Consider the following 15,333-nt stretch of genomic DNA (forward strand, 5'->3'; position numbering starts at 1 on the left):
TCTAGTCTTTTTTTTAAAATTTTTTTTTTAATTTTTTATTTATTTATGATAGTCACAGAGAGAGAGAGAGAGGCAGAGACACAGGCGGAGGGAGAAGCAGGCTCCATGCACCGGGAGCCCGACGTGGGATTCGATCCCGGGTCTCCAGGATCACGCCCTGGGCCAAAGGCAGGCGCTAAACCACTGCGCCACCCAGGGATCCCGAAATATTCTAGTCTTAAAGAAGGTTTCAAATGATCCTTACCTAGTCAGATCCCAGGGTGCCTCTGAGGTGTGGCCTCTGATATGGTGATAGGCCCACATAACGAGTGCCTAAGGAGGGCTTAAAAGGCCTTCACTGAAGGCCAGTATTGCTCATTTCCTCTGCTTTTTAATATAGTGCTTTGTTTTGTTAGATTGGGAATCATTGGCTTACTTGATATTTCAGCTAGGCTCTTCTCCCCAACTTCTAAGTTCTAATTAAAATTTTTTATTATAAGACATTTTAAGCATATAGAAAAATAGAAGAATGAACCCCTAGGTACTCATCACCCAGCCTCAAGAATGTCCAACTAATCGCCAGTCTTGTATCATTCAGACCCCAATTGCTTATTGCCCCCCAGAGTTTTTGAAGCAAATCTCAGACATCATATAATTTCACTCAGTCATATTTCAATATGAATGCATAAATAATAAGAACTATATTTTAAAAAATATTTGAAATATCATCAGGGAGAAGGATAACACTATGTCATTTGGGACGTGTTTCTCAAAAAGAGCTTATTATTTCTATCCTTTGAAAGAATTAGTGCCATATGGATTGAAACTGCAGGACCAATTAAAAATATTAAATCAAAGGGAATTTTTAAATAAACTCTAGCTCCCTGAGCCAATACAATGCCTCTGCCTCAGTGGGCTAGAAAACCTCTTATACCCCCATACTCCATCTTTCAAGGGGGGACATGTCAGCCCTCTTTCTGGGCTCCAAGTGCCACTAAGGCAGGCTTCAGCCAAGTACCCACAACAGGGTCTGCCTGGCAGGCAGCTCCATGGGGGCTGGCTAAGCAGCCCAGCTGTGCAGACTTCTGGCCAGCTTGCCAAGAGCACCCCGTGGGGAGCTGCTCATTTAGGTGATGAGAACCCCACGTGGGGCTAAAGGCACTCAGTCTGCTGACAATAGCTCCTGCTAAAGCAGATCTTCTCCCCTACTGGGATCAATGCTCATCTGCTTTGCTGGCATTTCTGCCCTAATTTGTGTAATTTGCCCTCCTGCTCTAAGCCCTCCTCCTACCTACTCCCAATTATCTTTAGAGTGAGCCAGGACCAAGAGTTTGAAGACATTCTGTCAGCCTTAATGGATTGTGCTGGAACCCTGGCAGGTCTGGGTGCTTTGAGAGCTGCCTTTCAACAAGGGTAAGAAATGTGCTGCAGGTATACTGCATCCCTGCTATAGTTTTTCTCTTGGTCTCCTTCTTCTGGCAGAAGACAAAGCCAACTCTAAAACTCCTTATCAATGTATGAAATCCAGTTATTTCTACCAACTCTGGCAGACGTATGCTTTTACACATCCTTGTGGCCTCTCTGAAAGGTACGGCAAAAAAGTTACATGATTTAGGGCTCACTCTAATAAAACTGGAAAGGAAGCTTTGTAAAGGCCTAGGACTCCAGCCTGGTGGTCTTTGTACTTCTGTTTATACACAGCATATAAGAAGCAACAGATTCAACATTCCTTCAGAGGAGCATGGGCAACAGCAACCCTTAGTAGGAGAGCCCAAGCCCAGCTCCACAGAGAAGGCTGTGGAATACTGATCGGGTACTGATGGTCTGTATGCCAGATAATTAGAGGTCAGAGGCCTTTGTCCAGCTTCCCTTCCTGTTTGCTCCCTCTGCCCTTTGATGGAGGACTTATTCCCATCTTCACATCTCTCCTTCCTTCTTTCAACTCCCACTCTGCCAGACCCTTTTTGAGTGCTCCTCTCTGTCTGCCTGGGAATGCTGACCCTCTGTGGACTGGAGCCCAGTCCAGCTTGGGGCAAGCTTCTAGGTAAACCACCTCACCACTGGAGAGAATGGCCCTGGGCTAGACTATGACCTTGAGTTGAACTTCTGACTCAATCCTTCTAGGTGCTTATGAATAAACACAGCACCACAGGATGTTGAGTTGTCTGTACATGGCAGATAACAGAAAGGCTGGATGTGTATGGGAGAAAAGTGGAGAGCCCGCCTTGTTAGGCAGGGTATGCTGGCAGTGCTGAGGGCTAGAACTAAGTGCTAGATGTGCAAAGCTGGTATGTGGGGTTGTCTCTTACACCCTCAATCTGGAATTGGCTTCTAAGCCACAGCATTAAACTGTTATATATCTTTTTTCCCCAGAGAAAAAAATCATGCTGCCTCCAAAGGTAATGCACACCCATGGGCATCTACCCACTCACCGCCCCACACACCACCCTCTAGCTTTTGCCCTTCCCTACATGTCGAGATGCCATGCATTATAGCAGAAGTGTAAGAGTTGAAAGGCTAGTGTAATGGCACCTACCTTGCCTTTGTTGAAGTAGTGGATGATCTTGCGGCATAGTCCCTCTTTCCGCTGCCACTCTGTCTGGGATGGGTAGTGCAGGAATTCCCGCAGTGGCCGTTCCTCCCACTGCAGCAGCTCACAGTAGAGAAGCAAAGTGAATGCAGCCTCTGTGGGGACAGGCAATGTGGAGGTCCAGGGGCTTCTCATCAGGGGTCCAGGAGTAGCCTGGTGCCAGGGGACGAGGCTAAACACCATACTAGGGCAGGGCATGTACAGCCTGGATCAGGGACACTGGATACCAAAGGTAAGACAGAGGGACTGTGCAGCCAGCCAATAACCCTTGCCCATAGCTTTCAGGGGCCTAAGATCCTGGCAGACATTTTCCTCTCATGTCCTAATCACTAATGTGGGGCTCCAGATAAAGGATGGCCTAGTTCCCTGAGAATCTGTGCACAGGTTGCCTTACTTTGAGACACTGACCTGTCAGAGAGTTGTTGGGTTCCTTTTTGGTCAACTAACTACAGCTTCTTTCCCAACCTTTTCAGAGTGGCTCTTGTGAGTGAGCACTGACCAAGACTTCCCTCAGCCCTCCCTAAGCCAGCCCCAGTGCCTCTAGCATGATTTTTTTTACCTCAGCATGGCCCTTATCTCTACTATTTCTAAGAGGACCAGAGAGAAGTATAAATGGTGGTAACTATCTGATGGGCATGTAGCCAGAAGCTCCATTCCAGCATCTAAAGTTGATGCTGGAGCCAGACCAGAGGACCAGTGACACCTTACCCTGGATGTGGAATTGTTGGAGAGGGTTACAGAAGACAAAAGCAACTAAATACTATGGTTCCCTAAATTCTAAGGCATGTGTCACCCTGAATTATAACCACTGTTGTACTTGCTCATTTTTAGTGGGCAAGGTGATTAGCCCAGTTTCTGCTTGGCCTTCAAGGCCTACTCACGTCCGTGCCCCATGACTGTGACGAATCTCATTTCTAACTATCCCATAACCCCCTTCTAGTTTTAGCCAAATACAGCTACCTCCAGCCACTCTCCAGGCTCTTTCTCATAGTCTCTCTGCCTGTGCTCTGGCCACTGACCTTCCTGCCCAGGGATGCACATGCCTCCTCACTGGATCCAGATGGGAAGTCCTTTCTTTCTGGGGGCAAGACCCTGAGGCACTCAAGGCCTCCTCTGGAACTGAGGAAACCAGGTGAGATATTTTCCTTTCTTGGCTGTGTCCTTTACAGATGTTATTCCTGAGGCCACCAGAGAGGTGGTTCAGCACCCTCTCTCTATCCAAATCCCTGACCTAGCCTCTCAGTCATGGCCAGTCCTTGAGGAGTTTAGTAAATGCCTCTAGAGTCCATGAAATTTATCAAAGTCTATTACTTCACCACTTTCTCAGAGGGTTGCTGGAATCATGAGTGGAAGCAGACAGAGATTGTCAGAGTCAGCCCAGTCATTTCAGATTTTAATTCTTGCTAACCTGTGTGGTCAGGAAAGGTTGTATCTATGCCACACAGTATCTTACATTTAGAGATAAGGAAGGAGGATTCTGTGTTTCTATAAATCCATCTAATTCTAGTCATGTTTATGGACAAGAATAGCTTGAATTTCCTGGTCTGTCACACAAATTCAAGTTGTATGGCTCAAAAGCAAGGATATGGTGGGTGGTCACTACAGTGAAGAAGGTGGCTATTTGGGGGGAACTATGGTACAAGGTGATCAGGCAGGAGAGACATGCACATATACCCACCTAACTAAGAGTGGTACTCAGTAAACAGCATGACAGGCAGGCTGACTGCTGTTAAATTTATTCCATTAGAAAAGGCCTTGGGATGCCTGGGTGACTCAAGTGAGTTGAGTGTCCGACTCTTGATTTCAGCTCAGGTCATGATCTCAGGTGGTGAGATCAAACCCGGAGTTGGGCTCTGTACTCTAGGGAAGTCTGATTAAGATTTTCTCTCTCCATTTCCCTCTTCCTGCCCCTACCCCTCCAAAAAAAGAACAGGCCTTAGTATGCATTAAGTTGTAAATACAATGAAAAGGTGTCTGGCCTGTCAGAAAGCCAGGTGAACACTCTCTATATTCTCCATTGGGAGCTCAAAGTGGGGCTGCTGTGCAGTTGCAGGGCAGGGCAGCGTAGGCTGCAAAGCAGTTCTGCCAGTGAGTTCTGGAAGTCCCAGGGTTAAGTGGGTATTTCTGTGTTATGGTCTCACTTAGCTCTGGCTATGGAGGTCCTTAGGAAGGCTCTGCTCATGGAGTGACACTGAACTCAGGATGCTCTGAACCTAGCACATCAGAATTTGAGGTTACCCTTGAGGCCTCACAGTGAGTAGATATGAGGCAAGGAGAGAGCAGAACAGCTTCAGACAGCAGAGGACCTGGCATAGCAGTACAAGGGCGATTTCTGCCCACTTTCTCTCCACTACATGTTACAAAGGAGTTGAGGGAAAGCAGTGAGGTGAAGGCACAGCACAGACCCCAACACTCTGCTAAGATCTGGAAGGTACCAGATCAGAGCCTTTTTCTGCCAGCTGTGTCCAGCCTGTCCTCAGGGGGAGGCATGACTGTCCCCCGTCCACTCACCTGTATAGTTTTCAGCCTGCAAATGCATATCACAAAGCTTATGGATGTAGCGGATATACATCTCTTCTTTGTTAATTTCAGATTTGTAAAAATTCTATAAGAGAGAAGGAAATATACATAAAGATGAGAGAGGCTTCCACCAGTAGTGGCCATACCTGAGCTCCAGGCAGCTGGCCAAGGTCCTGGGTGTGCTGGGCAGGAGAAGGAGGGCAGGGTATGGAGGCACTCAGCACCAGAAAAAGAAAGGACCAGCCAGAAGGCACACCTGCTCCCCAGGTGTGGTGGAGCCTGTGACAGATCTGCAGGAGTCCTAAGTAGTGAGAAAGAGGAAGAGTGCCAAGGCAGACTGAGAATTAGGATATGTCAGGGTTGACTTGACCTTGCCAAGAGGCCAGGGTGGAGTTTTGCCCAAAGAGAAGCTCATGTCATTCCTTTTCCAAATGGGAATGTGACTGATGAGGTGCCAGTCTCCACGATACCAGGGACAAAGCTGAAATCTTGACTCAAACCCTTAGGCTCACAGCCACTGTAGAAGGGCCATGCCCATCACAGTGCAGGACAGAAACCATTCCACTAGGCAGATAGGAAGAAGGGTCCATGTCCTCTCACCATCAGGTTAACAGTGCAGCCAATCTTCTTATTCTCTGTTTCCTCTCCTTTCATGCAGTCCCTGGAAGGGAGAACACAGGAATGTCCCATGGCATAGAACTGCAGTATCATGGAGGTATCAGTATGACTAAACCCTAAATTAGGATGCCCTCCAACAGGAAATGCTTCCACAGATGGGGACTGTACAGTGAGCAACCTCTGAGCTTTGGGCCCACTTTTAGGGTTCAAAAGTCTCTGTTCAACTGAACCCCTCATTCTGGTGGCAGAGTGTAGGGCCCAGATAGTACATAGGGCATTAAGTGGCACTGACCAATATCCTCAGCACAGAAGAGTTTATCAGTAAAACAGAATATTGAATGCCCAAGTCCCCAAGGAGAGGCACAGAGCTTTTCTTTCAGGGAAGTTTCCTTTTTTTTTTAAATAATAAATTTATTTTTTATTGGTGTTCAATTTGCCAACATACAGGGAAGTTTCCTTTTGTAGGATAGTGTTTAACAGAAGCTAAGATGCTCTACTCCATGGACTGAGCTTCAGGACTCTGTGGCTACAGCAACCATAGCATGGTTGCCATGTTAACCACCTCACTGGCTTTTCTCCCTGTGGTCTCCTTCCTGTGCATTAATGAGAAGCAGCACATTTGAAGTTTCTTTCTGGCTTAGGGATAGCTTCAGCCAGGGCTGGGTGTAGGAGGGGTCAGGGCTGGCCTGGGAGACACAGAACAATGGGAACCCTGAGAATGGATCTTTCCCTATGGAGAGAGGGGTCAAAACTAAACTCCTCTTGAAGAAGCAGAGGCATGGCATGAGGAGACAAAGGAGAAGGAGAACCAGACTGGTGAATCCTGCAAGAAGCCTCCTGTGCACACAGCCAGTCAGAGTCCCATTTGCCTGTTGTGCCTCTTTGGCACCCCATACTGCTCTGATATATAGATATAGTTCCTTGTATAGCTGTGGGTTAGGGAAAGGCTGCATAAGCGGGTTTATGGAACACTAAGATCAGGTGGAGAGGGTGCCTTGGCTTTCTCCACCTACAGGCATGGGGCACAGTGAGGAGCATCATGACCGAGAGTCAGGAGCCCTAGTCCAAGTCACTGAACCTCTGGGTGATTGTTTGACAAATGCAGTTATCTGCACCTTCCCAGCTGCAATCCAGCTCCCAGAAGGATGATGACTTTTTCGGAAGAAAGAATACTGAGAAATTTACACAACTCTCATGATATTCCACAAAGTCAAGTGTCCTTCCATCTATGGAGGGTTACTATCAGAGTTGGTGGCTCTTTGGGATTTGAAACCAAGGTCCTTCTTGTTGGGTTCCCTAATATCAGCCATAGGTATTTGGTTCCTTTGTAGCCAGATATGGGTGTCCTGAACATGCCACTGCAGAACCTTTTGGATGAATAGGAAATGCCCCTTTTGGAGCTAGCAGGGATGGGAAACTGCTGTGACTTTTCAAGAGGAGGGCCAGATGGTCAACTTGTTACAAGCAACACACAAGGTAGCAGGAGGCATCTGTCTCTCCAATAAGTTGGCCCCGCATAGGGCAGTGAGATCTCAACTAGCTACTTTGGCATTAAATGGTTTGTTTTTTTCTAGAAAGCATCTGAAACACTTACCAGGCATCACCTTCTGTTTGGCCATAACAAGAACTTCACTGCCAAGTCAATTAAATAAAAGCAGTGGCCTCAACCCTGTGGTGCTAGGGGCATTTCCTATTCATCTTTGTGTGCTATGACCACCTTTCCGATGCACTGCGAACAGCTGATATTTTTCTTCTCTGTGGCTACTCAACAAAGATGATACCTTTTATTTTTTATTTTTTAAAGATTTTATTTATTCATGAGAGACATAGAGAGAGAGAGAGAAGCAGAGACATAGGCAGAGGGAGAAGCAGACTCCACACATGAAGCCTGATGTGGGACTTGATCCCAGATCCCAAGATCATGCCCTGAGCCAAAGGCAGACGCTCAATCGCTGAGCCACCTGGGCGTCCTGAGAGGATACCTTTAAAGCCAATGACTTGGGTGCAGCCACTGCTCTGCTCTCCTTCACTCTTTCTCTGGAGGATGAATAGGGAAGACTCTCCTAAAAAGGCTTCTGAAGCATCTGGCTGCGAGCATCTTGCTGGTGCTGATCTAGAGTAAGGCCAGGGCAGCCTTTAGTGAGACTGGAGAGGTGTGAGAATGAAGGTTCCATAACCTCCAGTTCCTCTTCCATGTGGATGATTCCACTTAAATCCTCAAGGGTTTGGCAACTCTATCTCTGTCCCTAAGAACCACTCCCCCCAACCCTGACCCCCAGGGGGTCTGCTTCCTCACATGGAAAGTATAGCTGCCACCAGTGAGCATCTTTATATCTGGCATAAAATGTCACTCACACAAAAGCTGAAGACATTAACACAAAAGTTGAAGAGGTACTCAGAGGAGGTTCATGCTGGTCTAAAACGGAGTCTCCCGCTCTAGGTTCAGGTCATTCTGGAGTATAACCTAAACCTATTAATTATTTGTATAATTAATGTATATACATTTAACTGCCAACAACTATTTTCTTTTCTTTTTTTTCCAACTATTTTCTTAGTAGGTTCTTACTGAACTAAACTGCATTGTGGTTGAAGAGACTTCCTTGGTTTCTGCGTGGTCTCCCAATCAATCAATATGTACTGTACATATAGTGACAGGGAATATAAAGGAAGGGAAAAGAAATGTTGGGAAATATCAGGAAGGGAGACAGAACATAAAGACTCCTAACTCTGGGAAACGAACTAGGGGTGGTGGAAGGGGAGGAGGGCGGGTGTTGGAGGGGAATGGGTGACGGGCACTGAGGTGGACACTTGACGGGATGAGCACTGGGTGTTTTTCTGTATGTTGGTAAATTGAACACCAATAAAAATTAATTAAAAAATAAAATAAAATAAAATATGTACTGTACACCTGACAGAGAACCATCAAGTCTCCATGCAGGGAACCAGGGAGATAAGGACAAGGTCCCTATCCTTAAGGAGCTGCTCTCTTCAATTGAATGAGTCAGAAAGGTGACAAATGATCATCATTCAAGGTGACTGATACTTTGAAAAAAGTATGTGCAAAGATCCAGGTAAGCTCCTATCTGCAACAGCCTCCTTGATGGAGCTTGGTGGGACACAGTATGTAAAGAAGCCTAAAGAGAAGGATGTGAGTGGTGATGACATGGATGAAGGGGCAGGGCAGGGCTCCTGAATCAGATGTGGGTTCAGATCCTAGCAGTGGCATTTCCTACCAATGATATTTCTTCACTGATAAAAACCAGGATAACTCTTCAGGATTGCATATGGGCTTAGAGACAATGTTTATCAAGCACAGAGCACATGGTGTGTGTGTGTGTGTGTATATATATATATATGATTTTATTCATTTATTCATAGAGATGAGAGAGAGAGAGAAGGGCAGAGACAGCAGAGGGAGAAGCAGGCTCCATGCAGTGAGCCTGATGTGGGACTCGATCCTGGATCTCCGGGATCACGCCCTGGACTGAAGGCGGTGCTAAACCACTGAGCCACCTGGGCTGCCTCATATGGTATGTTTTTAATAGATAAGAGCCATTATAAACATTATGGTGTTTCCTTTCCTGTTAACAAGGAGGAAGCAGACTCCACACATGAAGTGAGTAGGAGGTTAGAGTGTACACATGGGCAGTGGGGACTGTCAGGGGACAGGGCTGGAGACATGGGCAAAGGCTAGTTTATGAAGGACTTTTATGCCTTGTGAAAGAGTATGAGCCTTGTTTTTTTTTTTTTTTTTTAGGAACCCTTTCTGAGACAATAAATGGAAGAGAATGAAATTGGTTTTGGCCATGAATTTGAGTTGTTTGTACAATGTAGGTACAAAAATAAAAAAGACAGCTAGAAATTAATTTTGACTCTTTCTGGTAGGCCACAATGAACAGAACTGACCTTTAGTAAATGTTTTGGTGGAGAGGAAGGTTACAGAGTTTTGTTCACCCTTCTTCCCTGTCTGATGGCAGGTGCAGAAAAGGTTGGGAATGTGGCATGAGCAAATGAGTTCACTATTCTAAAAGGGGTCCCCAAAAGGCCACTTGTGACCTCCTTAGACCCCCCCCCAAATGGGCTAAAACTCACAAAAGCACAACTGTGCTACAGGAAGAAGGGATGCTTAAGATGCAAGCCCATTTCTCAGGAATCTCATTTCCATGTCTGGCTAGTGCACTGGACACCTGAAGTTTTGCAAAACAGAAGTCTTGGCATAGCAGTACCCTCTATTCAGCAGCCACTGAAGGTGGCCTCCACTCCCTCATTTCCTGATACGTGGATTGAAAGTGCTCCCCCTAGTGTTTGCACATCTTGTAGCAGAGAAGAGACAACTACTGCTTGGTGATGGATTTCTTCTGTTATTCTTCCTCACTCCCTAGCACCTTCCTCTAGGCTCCCAAAAGGTATCCTTAGCCACCATATGAACTCTGCTGGGAAAATAAGCCTGCCATGGGGGCTTCATTGCCACTTCTGGAGTAATTCAAAACCCATGATATGATAGAAGGCAAGACTTCATGAAAAAATTAATTTGACATGAATTCTCAGAGTGAACACAGCATAAGATCTCTCAGCTCACAGTCTGCTTCCTCTAATCTGTTCATGGCCAGGACCGAGGAATAGAAATAAATAGACTTTAGGCAAAGAATAGAGGCATGGAAAAGTAGGGTCTCCAGTCCCTGGAAAAACCAACTGGAAGTCCTATGAGGTCACACTTCTGCACTAGGTGACATTTCCCTACCCATCTGCCATATAGCCCTCAGGAACATCTGCACAAAGGCCTACAGTTGTTTCCTGCATTGCTAAGCTGTGCCCATTCCTCTGAGCCTTTTCTGGATGGAAAGCCAGTTGGTGGCATGTCCCTGGGATACCCCCCGGTGGCACATATTATGGGGGAATCCCAGGAAGCCCTGGCCTACTTGTGGGAGAAGCCTCTTTCCCTCTCTTTCCTGCCCATCAGTAGATTCCTAATGACTAGTGATGGCACTGAAAACAAGAACATGGTTCTGAGGGCTACATGGGCTCAATTTTAAGGTCAGGGGATGTCCTTGCTGAGGAAAATATCCTGATCAGAGAAGAGGTCAGGTAGGTAGATGCCTGAGAAGATACCTGTAGTCAAGCAGACGTTCCATGAGGCGGGTTACTGAGGTCACAAAGGAAATGCCGGTTTCACGCCATGTTTCCTGTTCAACCTTCTCCAGCAGGCTATTGGTAGGAGGGTAGGGGAAACAAACACAACATACAATTCATGAGCCTTCCCTGGGCACCAGAGTGAGGTCCCGGAGCCCATGGGGCCTGTGATGGATCTGGAGACAGCAGACTTACCACACTGCAGTCTTACCTGGGGTAGGGCCCAAACAGCTGGGTTCTACTCCATGCAGCAGAAAGCAAAGACAAGGTGATTACTGAACTGGCAGGAACAGATGAGCATATTTTTCCATTTTCCTGTATAAGTTCCTAAGGATGCCAATGAACTGAGGAAGGTGTTTTAAAGCCCCAGCCCTTTAGTGTCACAGTGAGGTTTGAGGTGAAATAGCAGCTGAGCGAGAGCCCACTGAGGATGGATCTGGCTTTGTTGTTGGCTGTCTACCTCTATCACTGCTCAAGAGGCATCCTTGGCAAACATACAAACTTATCTTTTCCCATAAACCAAGAAAAAGGTTCCGACTACTCTTGAGGGTCCAGTATGAAGAGTAGTGAGGTAGCTCCAGGAGCTATATCTAGTCATCTCCACTGTCCAGGGATGCTTTCCTGTGAAATGTACCAGAGCCAAGAGCTAAATGCCCAGGTCCTTTTCTCATCTGCCAGCCCATGTTCCTGGTACCTCAGGGCAGCCTCTGGCTTCTCTGCCTTCTTACATATCTCTCCTAGGGGATGATGACCTGGACTCTCTGCTTGCTCCAGTGATAAGCCCAGGTCCAGGTCTCTTTCCTGATTCTTTTCCACACTGTCTCTCACTCCCTAAAAGTCATGAAAAGTCACCTGGAATGGCAGGTTCAGATAGAGGTCCAGCCTGGCTGCTGTTAATGCTGCCATGATGGTGATGGTCTTCCCCACACAGTGTGTGGCTTTAGCCGAAGCTTTTGGGAAAGTGAAGCTTTCCTATGTGACCCATATTACTCTAGAGAGAAGGCAGAACCATTGCTCTGGCCTCTAAGCTGTGTGGATGAAGCCGCTGTCAGTATTTCTCAAACTACAGAGCTCTTCTGTCTTGGAGGACTGAGAAAGGTATTCTGTGAACAAAGAAGCCTGGGAAATGCTAGTCACACACCTTTTGGAGGTATTTCACATATTTCTTTGTGTTGTAGGCTTTGAGAAATCCTAAAATACAGAGGACTGTTCAATTTTGTCTAATTGAATCTTTTTCTGAACTGATTAGCCCATGATCCACATATTTTTTTTCCCAGCATCTTCCCCTAAACACAAATTGGGAAATGCTGCTCCATGGCTCTCAGCAGCTTTTTATCCTCAGACACGACTTAGAAGAGTTTATGAAACACTATTTGGTCAGGTAATCAGTAACTACAAGTTATTTGTGTGCTTTTTTCCTCTGTAGTAAAATCATCTGCTAGTGACTTAGGAAGAGATTTCTCTGCATTATTTCCATAATTAGAAACATATTCAGCTAAAAGAAAAATACTATAATATGGATTAATTTTCATGAATGATAATTATTTAAATTTCAAATAAATTCAAATTTATTGTGTGACTCATCCAAGAACAAAGTGGGCAGGATTTAGCAGAAAGATTTCCTGCTGTCCAAATTAGAAGCTGCTTCTCACTGGTCATTCAACTGAAGGCCTGCTAACACTTACTTTCTTGATCTACTTACTTTCTTGATCTCAGTTTTATCACCTCATCAGGGTAATTTTTGCTCTGACCACTTCACAGGTGTGTTGTGAGGATCAAGCAAGAAATGTCAACATATTCTGTACACTGTAAGGTTCTAAGCAAATGTACAGTATTATTATTGGAAAAATATGTTACAGGCTTATCTTTAAAATGGCACTAAAACAAAATATTAAAGCTGGAAATAATGAGTAAGATGTGAGGGGACTTTAGAGCTGAAAGAGTCTTATGATTTTGTTTTTTAGGAAGATAAAGTGTCCAACATCACTATCTAGGAGGACCATGGCTCCCTGGAGTCCCTCTTTTGGACTTAGCCCTATGGCAATTCCTATAAGGTCTCTTGGCCTCCATCAGTTCAAGACAGAAGCTATGAATGGTGGACTTGGGAGAACCCTTGACATAATTCAGTACAACCTCGTTTCACAAACAGGGAAGCTGGCCTGGAGAGTGGGTACAACGTGTTAAAGTCACAATATCCATGGTAATGTTTTTTTTCAAGCTAATTATATCATGTTACAAACCAGGGACTTAACTTTTTTCCTCTTAGAAATGCCAGCACTGAGCCCTCACTGAGTCTCCATGGGCTGTTTGCCCAGCTGGATACAGTGCATGCTATGAAGACATATGATGATCCTTTTCCTATCAGCAAATATAAGAGCTCAGAGTTATTGCCCATCTCTACCTCTTTAGTCAACTATGGCAATGCCTGAGAGAGCTTGCTGCCTAAATGCCACCTTCCTGTTGACTAGGAACAGCCCAGGTCTCTCCTGATACCTACCCTCTGAAGCTTGGGGTGCACTACCCTTTATCAGCCTACTTCACCCCCTCCCCCAGTGTAGGGTGCCATGGGCTGAAACAGCTTACAGCAGGCCGAAGAGCTCCCTGTAGCTCTCGTCGCCTTTTCCTTCTGACACCATGCTGTCCAGTTTGTCAATCAGCTCGGCCTCCACCTAGAGGGAAGCAGAGACTTTGTAAACCTATGCTGACTTCAGAGGAAGGATGGGAAATCCAGGTCCTACCACAGGTGAGGATGGTGGGGAACTCCTTCCTGATTTTTTCCTTGTACCAAATAAATCCTAGGGAAGGCAGGATCTCATCTACGGCACCCAAGAAACCACCCTGTCTCCCCCGATTAGATAGGCCTCCCACTCCAGTGGTTTAAATAAAAGTTGGAACTTACACACCTCAGATACTCTTTTCCCAGTCTAGGGACAAAAGGCAAGGATTCCCTGGAAAGAAAAGTATTTTGGATCCAAAAGACGCCTTTATCAAGTATTCATCTTTCTTTAAAAATGCTCATTCTGAAAAATTTGTGTAAGTAAAATGTATTTGGTTAGAATTTTCCCCTCTAGTCAGCCAGTCAGAAAGGAAGCTTGCTGCAGAGCTAGTCCTCACTGTAATGGCTGATATGATTCTGAGGTGAGCCAAAGATGAGTGCTTCATTCAGAGATTCTCCTTCAGGATACAAAGCTCCACTGTTTGTCCTAGGACCTAAAAGCCCTTGGAGCTGCTGCTGCTGTCTCATCACTGGGGCCTCTGCATTTGTTATTGAATTCCTAAACTGCAGGGAGCAAGACTGCACTTGTTCCCACCTCACTGATCTGCAAGGCATTCAGCAGTGCTCAGCCTCTTTTCTAATAAGCCTCCCTGGATTTACTCTGAGGTGGGAAATTAGTTGTAAGTGGTGTGAGATAAAAATCTTTAAAACCCCTCATTAGCCTTTAAAATGTGGTATTGTGGTATTATTTATACAGATAGTTCATATAAACAAAAATGGCATGGCTGCTTTTAATGATGAGCTATAACAGAAGCATTTTCTCACTTCACATAGGGCCAAAGAGTCCTAAGGCAATGAAGTAATAAAAAAATAATTGAATTAGGAAATTCATCAAAAGCAATTATGGCTTCTGAAATCCCTTCAGCAGAAAATGAAAATGGATGAAGAAATACAGTCCTGTTATAGTGGGTCTGCTATGTGGCCAGGATGGACTCTCATACATTTATGTTTGGCCTGGTGAGTCAGCTGCTTGAATATACATTTCAGAGAAAATAGAAAATCTGAGACCAGGGGTCCTTAGGGATCAATGCCATCCATCCTTTTTTGTATGGAGAAGAGCCTTCAGCAAGGACTTGCCTGGAGTGATACAAAGTCAGAAAGAGCCAAGCCCAGAGGCCAAGGTATCTCCTTGGTTCAAATCTTGTCTTGTCTTACTGGGTCAATCATCCGGCTACAAGCCTCCTAGGGGAAGAAGGGTCTGTTTATAACAAGGGATCTCTCTTAACACATGCCATACAGGAAGACTGTATTTTCCAGAACAGGGCAAAGGTGGGGAGGGAACCTGGAGCAGCAGAGAGTAAAACAGTGCACACATGGGTGCAGCAGTTCCCTGGAGTTCTCAAAATGGGTCTCTGGGCCAGCATTATCAGTCATCAGAGATGTTATAGAAGTGCAAATTTTCAGGGTGCCTGAGTGGCTCAGTTGGTTATGCATCCAACTCTTGATTTTGGCTCAGGTCATGATTTCAGGGCCATGAGACTGAGCCCTGCATTGGGCTCCAGGCTCAGCAGGGAGCCTGCTTAAGATTCTCTTTCCCTTGCTCTTTACTCCTACCCCCACTTACGTGCCTGCAGGTGTGTTCCTTCTCTCAAATAAATAAATAAATCTTAAAAAAATGCAAATTCTTAGGCTCCCAATGGATCAGAAACTTGAGAAGGGGAGATGCACCCTGTTTCAAACAAGCCTTCCAGGGTAGTTCTGATACCTATTCAAGTGTTAG

The 15,333-nt window shown here is 45.6% G+C and overlaps 1 protein-coding gene across 35 annotated transcripts in view; it reads right to left on the reverse strand.

Moving 5' to 3' along the window:
* DOCK3 (dedicator of cytokinesis 3) overlaps positions 1-15,333 on the reverse strand; it is a 523,288-nt gene that overhangs the window by 27,564 nt on the left and 480,391 nt on the right. For 20 of the 35 annotated variants that reach the window (XM_072720925.1, XM_072720913.1, XM_072720896.1 and 17 more), the window contains 6 exons: positions 13,421-13,506; positions 11,049-11,075; positions 10,817-10,912; positions 5,690-5,750; positions 5,081-5,174; positions 2,516-2,664 (listed from right to left, as the gene is read on the reverse strand). In XM_072720925.1, coding sequence (XP_072577026.1) covers positions 2,516-2,664; positions 5,081-5,174; positions 5,690-5,750; positions 10,817-10,912; positions 11,049-11,075; positions 13,421-13,506 — 513 coding nt within the window. The remainder of the gene's footprint in view (positions 1-2,515; positions 2,665-5,080; positions 5,175-5,689; positions 5,751-10,816; positions 10,913-11,048; positions 11,076-13,420; positions 13,507-15,333) is intronic. The other 15 variants (XM_072720928.1, XM_072720921.1, XM_072720923.1 and 12 more) reach the window with 1 other exon arrangement.

The sequence above is a fragment of the Vulpes vulpes genome, chromosome 9, assembly GCF_048418805.1.
Source record: "Vulpes vulpes isolate BD-2025 chromosome 9, VulVul3, whole genome shotgun sequence".
NCBI classification, from domain to species: domain Eukaryota; kingdom Metazoa; phylum Chordata; class Mammalia; order Carnivora; family Canidae; genus Vulpes; species Vulpes vulpes.